The sequence below is a fragment of the Cricetulus griseus genome, chromosome 3, assembly GCF_003668045.3.
Source record: "Cricetulus griseus strain 17A/GY chromosome 3, alternate assembly CriGri-PICRH-1.0, whole genome shotgun sequence".
In the NCBI taxonomy this organism is placed as follows: domain Eukaryota; kingdom Metazoa; phylum Chordata; class Mammalia; order Rodentia; family Cricetidae; genus Cricetulus; species Cricetulus griseus.
In genome coordinates this window covers 268666151-268674889 of record NC_048596.1, presented here as the reverse complement: position 1 = coordinate 268674889, position 8739 = coordinate 268666151, and the positions used below count along the sequence as shown (strand labels likewise).

The window sequence follows — 8739 nt, the reverse complement described above, 5'->3', positions numbered from 1 at the left end:
TGTGTGTGTGTGTGTGTGTGTGTGTGTGTGGAGAACAGCTGGTGTGTGTGTGTGTGTGTGTGTTGAGAACAGCTGGGGCGTGTGTGTGTGTGTGTGTGTGTGTGTGTGTGTGTGCGCGCGCGCGCGCGCACCCCTGCACTCTCACGTCACCTCATTTGATGCTCTAGCTCTGCTGTTCTCATCTGTTATCCAGGCAGGGAGCCATGATTTTGCCTCATTTGTCTTGATTCTATAAATACCTTTTTGTTCCATGTCCCCTTCAGGCTCGAGGCATCTGTTCTGGTCTCTGAAGCTCTTTTCTCAGTGGGTTCTTGAAGAACAGCCCCTCAGGAAGGTCTGAAGGGAACTGTGAAGTACTAGTTTCCTAGTCACAATACTGGCTTGCAGACTTCTCCACTGTTCTTACCTAATGTCATTCACATTGAACTCACCCATGTGCTTGACCTACATGCCCCGATTGGTTTTGGTTTCCCAGGAAGCCATGTTGCCTTTTCCAGAAGCCCCTGGCACTGCCGTTCTGATTACCACATTCAGAACAGTGAGCTTAGGTCTTTCTCTTCAGGAACTTGTCTCCAGTGGGTTGGTAATGCTTGACTCTGGCTCTGTTCCTTTTCTTTGCTGTTTTAATTTTCAGTGTTCAAGCTGCCCTCTCGATGGCTCTTCTACACCCACTGTTGATATTTGGCAGGCTCTTCATTACCTGTCTGCCTCCTCTCTTCTCTTTCAGTTTATAACTCAGGCTACAGTTGACCTCTATGGTTTTTATTTTGTTTTCCTTCTTTCTTTTTTGATTATTGTTATTGCTCTGAGATCATAGCCTTGGATGCTCTAGAACTTGCTATGTAGACCAGGTTTGCCTCAAATTCATAGAAATTCACTGCTTCTGTCTCCTGGCTGCTGGGATTAAAGTTGTGGACCACTATGCCATACCTCTGCACTTATTTATCATTGCATGTGTACATATTCATGGACCACACTGCCATTCGGTATTAAAGTTCAACTTTGTTGCATTTGTCTTTTTTTTTTTTTTTTTTTCATCTTTATTTGCATCCATGGAATTGAAATGAATGTCAGTGTCTTGTTTGTTTATTAATTTTTATTTTATATGCATTGGTGCTTTGCCATGGGTGTCTAGGTTCCCTGGAACTGGAATTACAGACAGTTTTGAGTGGCCATGTGGGTGCTGGGAATTGAACCCAGGTCCTCTGAAAGAGCAGTCAGTGCTCTTAACCACTGAGCCATCTCTGGAGCCCCGAATGTCAGTGTTTTTATCTTAGTTGTTGGGGTTTGTTTGCTTGCTTGCTTATGGGTTTGCTGCGGTTTTTTTTTTTTTTTTTTTTTTTTTAATTTTTTATTTTTTTTGAAACAGGGCTTCTCTACATAGCCCTGGCTGTCTTGGACCAATGTGGCCTTGAACTCACAGAGATTTGGTTGCCTCTGAGTGCTGGAATTAAAGGCATGCCCAACTGCTTCCTTCCTTCCTTCCTTCCTTCCTTCCTTCCTTCCTTCCTTCCTTCCTTCCTTCTTTTTAGACTAACTTTTAGAATTGTTTTAGCCTCGTGGTACTCAGAAAGGTAGCCTTCCTTTCTTCCCTAGGCCGCTGCACTCCTCTCCGTGCCTCCCACTGCTTACTCATTTCTTAGTCATAACACGATGATTCCTGTGTTCCAGTTGGTGCCCCTCCCGGACACACAGAATCTCTCCAGTTCGTAGCTTGTAACAGACTTTCTTTTGGGCCACCAAACAGATCACAAATCTTGATACAGAGACTTATTACTAGTTATGAATGCTGGGCCTTATAACTAAACCTGTTTCTCTTCTTGTGTGTTTTGCTTTGGTGCTTTTCACTTCTCTTTCATTCTGTATGTCCTACTCCATGCCTCACTTGCTGGCATCTGCCTGGCCCTGGGCATCTCACTTCTCTCCTTCACTGCCCACTCCACTTTTCTCTCCCTTCCTCTCCTCTTCCCTCCTCTCCATTTATTCTCTCTGCCATCCAGCCCTGCATATCCCTCTACTACCTAGCTACTGGCTGTTCAGCTTTTTATCAAACCAGTCAGGTGCCTTAGGCAGGCAAAGCAACAACTCATCATTACATAATTAAACAAATGCAGCAGAAACAAATGTAACACACCTTTACATGGTTAAAGTAATGGCCCATGACCTAAACAAATGTAACACATTTTTACCTAGTTAAATATTACACAGCATTAGCTTATGTCAGACATCATTCTTGGTGCCACCCATTGCACAGGTTCAAACAGAAGTGTACTAACTGTGATCTGCATTGCCATATTGTGGCAGAAGTTTCACTATCCTAAAAATCTGTTCCTCCCACCTGCTACTCTGAGATTTTTTGGCTGCTACTGAGTATTTTACTATGCCCCAAGTTTTGCCTTTTCCAGAAGGTTAAACAGAATTACACCTATTTATTGTCTTTCAGACTGTTGTGGGTTTTTGTTTGGTTGGTTGGTTTGGATTTTCAAGACAGGGTTTCTCTGAGTATCCTTGGCTGTCCTAGAACTAGCTCTGTAGACGAGGCTGGCTTTGAATTCACAGAGCTCCTCTTATCCCTGTCTCCCAAGTGCTGGGATTAAAGCTTGTGACACTATTGCTGGCAATTGTAAACTGCTATGTAGTGATGGGAATTGAACCTGGGTCCTCTGGCAAAGCTGTCAGTACTCTTAACCACCAAGTCAGCTCTCTAGAACCTCAGACTGTTTTTCCTTCACTTTACAATATGTATTTTAAGTTCCTCCCTGTCATTTTGTGAGGGCAGAGTCTATTTCCTTTTAATAATACCCCATTGTGTGGACACATCTCAGTTTGTTCTGTTCACCTGCTACAGGATGTCTTGGTAGCTTGCAATGCAGGCAGTTGAATGAACAAAACTATGTGGGGCTGGGGACATAGTTCAGTGCTATAGTGCTGGCAAGGCTCTGGTTTGATTCTTAACCCCTCAAGTAAACAACACTGAATGTAGGCTTTTGTAGTTTCTCAAGTTCTCATCTCTGAGGGGTAAGTATAAGGAGTGAGATATCTGGATCACATGACAAGAGTTAGCTTAGTGCTGAGCCACTGAACTGCCTTCCTGGGTGGCAGCATTGTTTTATATTCCTGTCATTAGTGAGTGAGAGTTTCTTTCACTTTTTTTTTTTTTTTTTATCTTTAACGCTTTTTAATCTCACCTTCACTGGTCTTTACAGACTCAGATGTTTCAGCAGCTTCATCCTTTCACTCTTACCCTGCTGTCTGACCATTCTCATGGTTGTATAGTCCTGTATTGTTTGAATGTGTGTTTTTTCTGGTGACCTCATGTTTAACACATGTTTTTGTGTGTATATAATTGCTATTTTACTTTTGTCTTGTCTTTTTGAATTGCATGTTAAAGTTTTGGATCATATTTGGTGCTGTTTGTATTTTGGTGGTGTTTAGTCTGTTCTCAAGCTTGATCAAGTATTGCTCTCAGTCCCATCATCCTTCTTACTCCCACAGAACCCTATTGACAGTCAGTCCCCACTCCATGACCCTTCCTTTAACTCCCACTTCCCATTCAGTCTCATTTGTTTTAAGGGACTTTTATAGTCCCTGATTGTCATAACTTGATGACTTAGAAGCTTGTTTTTTTAAGGGAGAAGGCTTAATGGCAGAAAACTGCCAGGCCACCATGTCTGTCACATATCAGGGTGGAAGCATCACCATCTCAAGAGAGCCTTGGGTTGGGAAATGTGTCAGGCTCAAGGTTCATTTTGATTTTCAAGGGAATTATTGTTAACCTGCTTAGAGGAGGAGGGGCAATCCAGCAGAGGTCATTCACAACCTTGTGCTATTACTCATACAGCATTGCTTTGTGTTGAGGTTGCCCGTCTGTAAGGATGGGGCATGTGTGTCCTAACACCTGTGCATCATGGAAAGTAAGAGGATGGCCTCCGTGTCAGAGGAGGCTCACTAAAAGGTGCTTGTAACTTAAATAATTAGGTACTGTGTAAGGGTTAGACAGGGCACTCCAAGAGGAACTTTGTCATTTCAGAACAAACATTACTAGCAGAGATGTTGAGGGAAGAGTCCACAGAAGGATTAGCCGAGACAGCTGAAGGCCAAGCAGAACAGATGCAGAGGGCCTAGCCTCTCACATTTTACTTTTGCACTCTGGCTGAGGCATTATCGCCAAGCCCCTGTCTGTCCATGTTGTCCCCAAGCCTTGCCTCCATACCTAAAGTTCTTATCACCTCTCTTCTCAACAGGGCAGGCCTCCTTATGCTGCTTCAGCAGAAGAAGTGGCCAAAGAACTGAAATCGAAATCCGGGGAGTCCAAGTCCTCTGCCGTGTCCTCAGAAGGGTCCCTGGCTGAAAACGGAGTGATGGCCGAGGAGAAGCCAGTGCCCCAACTTAATGGGAGCACAGGCGACACCAGGGCCCCCAGCCACTCTGAAAGTGCCTTGAACAATGACTCTAAAACGTGCAATACAAATCCTCACTTAAATGCACTAAGTACAGACAGCGCCTGCCGCAGGGAGGCTGCTCTGGAGGCGGCTGTCTTAAATAAAGAAGAGTAAACTTATTTTTATAGAGGGTGAAGGATGCTGGAAGGGTAAAGATTTAGGACTATTCTGGAGAGAAAGAGAGCCTGCAGTTATGTACATTTTGTCCTTTCCGTAAGAGAAAAATGAGGACTTGGAAATTCAGATCCCTCTTTGATATCAGAGATTTAAACAACACATTTTTTTTAGTTTTAACCAGTTGTAGTCAAAATGCTACAATAAAACAAAAAAGAGAGAAAGAAAATGAAGAGCATTTGACTCCCGCACTTAAAATGAAGTACACAAAGTTTTAACTGGTTATGACAAAAGCCTAGAGTTGTGTTTCTTGAACTATAAAGAAAACAAATTTTGGCAGTCTTTAAGTATATATAGCTTAAAATATAATTTTTAGCATTTGGCACCATATGTATGCCATTATATTTGATTTTTGCATTACTGTTTCACAATGAAGCTTTGTTTTAAGGCTTTGATTTTTATGATTATGAAAGAAATAAGGCACAACCACAGTTTTTCTTTCTTACTTAAATTTCATCACTGTTGATGTGGTTCTTTGTGTTAAAAAAGTGCAACTATCAAAACTTAAAAAAAAAATTATAGAGTAAACTGCTGTTGTGCTGATTTTGAATACACAGTACATCATACATACTTTACAAGCAAGTTCAATGGAGATAAAGTTGAAATCATAGAAGATGCAAATGACCTTTCAAAATCAACACAATGTGTTCTGAAACTTGGTGACTAATACCATGCATCTGTGATCAATGAGCTATGTGGTTTTGAATCGGATGTAGACCATTAGTACTACTACTTGAGCTAAACTTCTGCATGGTTCATAATTTTAAAGTGTGTAGTTAATATTATGCATGTTATTGTCCTTTCTTCCATTCTTACCAGTACGTGCCCATTTGCAAAACAAAAATGCTAATAATCAGTAATAGTCCTATAAAAGATGTTAACTCTGTTTAGTCATTGACTGATCTTGCTCTAACCTTAAAATTTTGTGATTATTGACCTCTGTTGCATTTATTCTAAACCCCCCAAAATTATCTAGCCGTTTGGAATATCGACATTACCCTGGTGTACTCACTGCTGTGTGCATTATTGTTCTCTGTTGCTGTTTTATGCCTTCATATTAGCAAAATATGAAATTCTGTGAAGAAAAAAACCCTTTGATCTTAAAAAAACGAAACACCCCTCCCCTTCTGTAGCAGGAAACAGATTGCTTGTTGTTGAGAAGTTTCCCATCAGGAATTTAGTAGAAGCAGGTATACTTCTATCCTTTTGATGTTTTGTTACTGTTTCCAACAGTGTCCTTTGAATCAGAATCACTTCTCACGTTTCATACACTTCCGATGCTCTTCATCACATTAGCGATCAGAAATGAGGTGTAACTCCCCAGCCCCTGCCCGCAAGAGCTAAGTAGGATCTTACTGTAAGTTGAAGGGAGTTCCGCCCTAACTCATGGATTGTGAAGAATGAACTGCTGTTGGGTCTGATTGACTGTCGATGGATTGTGGTGTGGTGTATCTGGAGGCTATTGAATGCAACTTACAATGCTTAATAAAAATCTTTATTCTTTTAGTATAAAGTATGGTGTGGCTTTTAAATTCACTTGTAAAAGCATAGATTTTACAGAGGGTTAATTCAAATTGAGGTAGCTCATGAAGAGCTCCGTCAGATAACAAAAAGTTCAGAAATACCATACCCTGTCAGAGTAATTCCAGAGGGACGTTAGAAAGCTGTTAATACGAAGATTATCCTGAGCACATTTCGAGTTCCACTAAAGACATTCTCTGACCGATCAGGCTGAGAAGTCAAAAGTGACTTTTATAAAGGCCTAAGGGGGACAGACTGATCTGGATTAAACTTTTTTAAACTTGGAGTTACAAGTGCGGCTGATTTTTTTTATGCCATCTTTTTACCTCAGTCGGCCTGCAGCTTGCTCTAGGTGTGTCTGCTTTAGCCGCCAGGAAGTGCTTGCAGCGCGCGCTCCCAACCCAGGCCTCAGGCTCGGCGGGCTGGGCGGGGCTTGCACGGCAGATGCGCGCGCATATCTAGGGGCGGGGCTGAGCCCTGCCCAATGCCGCTGGCCCCTCACGCTGCGGCGCCGGGCGGAACCGTATGACGAGGCCCGAGACTGCGCCTGCTCGTTTCTTCAGGCCCTGCTACTCACAGAGCCGCGTCTGCGGCCTTGCCCCGCTGAGTTCCGCTACACTGCGGCCTCCGTAGGCTTCAGGAAGCACCGGAGGCCCGGCCGCGGGACCGGGCCCACCGCCGTCTGCCTACTATGCTGCGGCCTCCATATCACGTCTGAGCTTGCCTCTTGTCCGATTCTATTAATTTGGCCTCCAGGGTCGCAGTGACAGTGAGCCTTGTTTCCAGCTGCCCGGATCAGGCCACCAGAATCTTTGGCTGTGTTTGGTAGCCCCGCCAGTATCATGCAAAAGCCACCGTCCCGGGCGGGCCATGGCCTGTGGGGAGGGAGCAAGTCTCTGGATGCCAAAGGAAAGGCCCGGCAACAGAAGTAGGAGAAGACTGTTAACTCTGAATATGCCTTCACCCACGGCACCCTCGCAGGGTCTCCCCTCAGTGACAGCCACAAGCCTCACTCTCTGGCTCCTCAGTCCACCTGACTTGGGGACAGCAAACTGATCAGAATGGCCTTCTGGCTTAAAGTGAAGGACAGATAGTTTGGTTCACCGTAAAGTCCCAAGGATAAGGGTTTCAGGGGCTTCCCCATTGTGGCATCCTTTGCTCTGCTTTCTTATCACTTGGATTGAATGTTTAAGGCCTAAGAGACCTCCCTTGGCTCCAAGGTAGGCTTCCACCTTACTTATGGACTGGAGTGTTCTGGAGGCTCGCTTTGCCAGAGACACACTCACTGTTCTTCACACACCACTGGCATGGTATGGGATCACTGGGAGGCCAGTGCCAGGATAGCTCAAGGGACTTGGGCCATATGTGGCACTGGCCAGAACTCAGGAACAAATCCGAGGCTTTATATACACTCAAGATGAACTCAACCTGGTGTTGTTCAAGGACAGATGGCAGATTGTGGTAGGTCTGATGCTCTTGGTAGGTTTTTGGGTTGTTTTGCTTTTTTTCATCTTTTGAAATAAAACTTTTATGATTTTTGCTTAAACTCTGCTATCTTGAAACAATTATTTTGAACACTGAGTCTTCCTTTTTGTTGTAATATGTCTTTTTCTCCTCAGCACAGAGGAGACAGTCTGTTTAAGATTCTTGTGGAACACCTTTACCAGCCCTTGCTCTTTCTACAAGGGACAAGGCACGGGCCACACCTTGAAGCATTTCCATTAAAACGGGGTAGCAACACAAGGGTTCACATTTAATAAGCAAAATATAAGTACAGGAGATGGAGTGAGGGTGAGTTTCCGTTGCTTCTTGCTTATTCCCGGTATAGCTAGCCTCTAGAGTTTGTATGAACAGGCTCAGCTGCCTGGCAAGGGCAGTCTGAGGGTGTTTTGCCAATTTTGACTGGCAAAAGTTGGCTCCATTTATAGGACCTTGATTTCTAGGGAGGATAAATATGTTGATGGTTAATATAGCCTCACCCTTCATTTTCTGTTTGACAGAGAATGTTGGATAATTCCTGTCTCTACCCTCAACCACATCACTCACAGGAACAAAAGGAACAAAAGTCAGTTTATTTCTGGATCTCTGAGTTCGAGGCCAGCCTGGTCTATGAGTGAGTTCCAGTACAGCCAGGACTATACAGAGAAACCTTGTCTCAGAAAAAAAAAGAAAGTTAAACAAAAACCAACAAATAACCTCTAAAGTCAGCTTAACCCAACTCTTCTTCCTGCAGGGCAAGCAATAGTGACCAGCTCTGAGGATATGCTAATTTATCGTTCTCCTCACAGCCTACCTTTCTCCGTGATACATAAAAAACATGTTTTCTGCTGCTTAGCCCTTTATGTGGTAGAATAGGCAGAAAAGAGGTCTTTTTTGTCATGGCCCTAATGGGTCTGCCAACCCTGCCTGTATCTTCCACACATGGCTTCCTGGGTGGCTGGGCACTGCTCTGCCTTTTCCCAAACCACATTCCCTGGCTCACCCTGTGAGCTCTTTCAGGAAGCAGGTGGCCTGGAGGCCCTCAGGCAAGCCACATGGATGACTTTTATAAAGATGTAGCACCCTACATTAGGGTCTGAACCATGCCGGCCCCAACTCACTG

At 43.9% G+C, this 8739-nt stretch overlaps 1 protein-coding gene across 3 annotated transcripts in view; it reads left to right on the top strand.

Annotated features, from left to right (window-relative positions):
- Fam120a (family with sequence similarity 120A) overlaps positions 1–6129 on the top strand; it is a 97460-nt gene extending 91331 nt beyond the window's left edge. For all 3 annotated transcript variants that reach the window (XM_027409975.2, XM_027409973.2, XM_027409974.2), the window contains one exon: positions 4245–6129. In XM_027409975.2, coding sequence (XP_027265776.1) covers positions 4245–4556 — 312 coding nt within the window. In that variant the 3' untranslated portion in view covers positions 4557–6129. The remainder of the gene's footprint in view (positions 1–4244) is intronic.
- The last annotated feature ends 2610 nt before the right edge of the window (positions 6130–8739 follow it).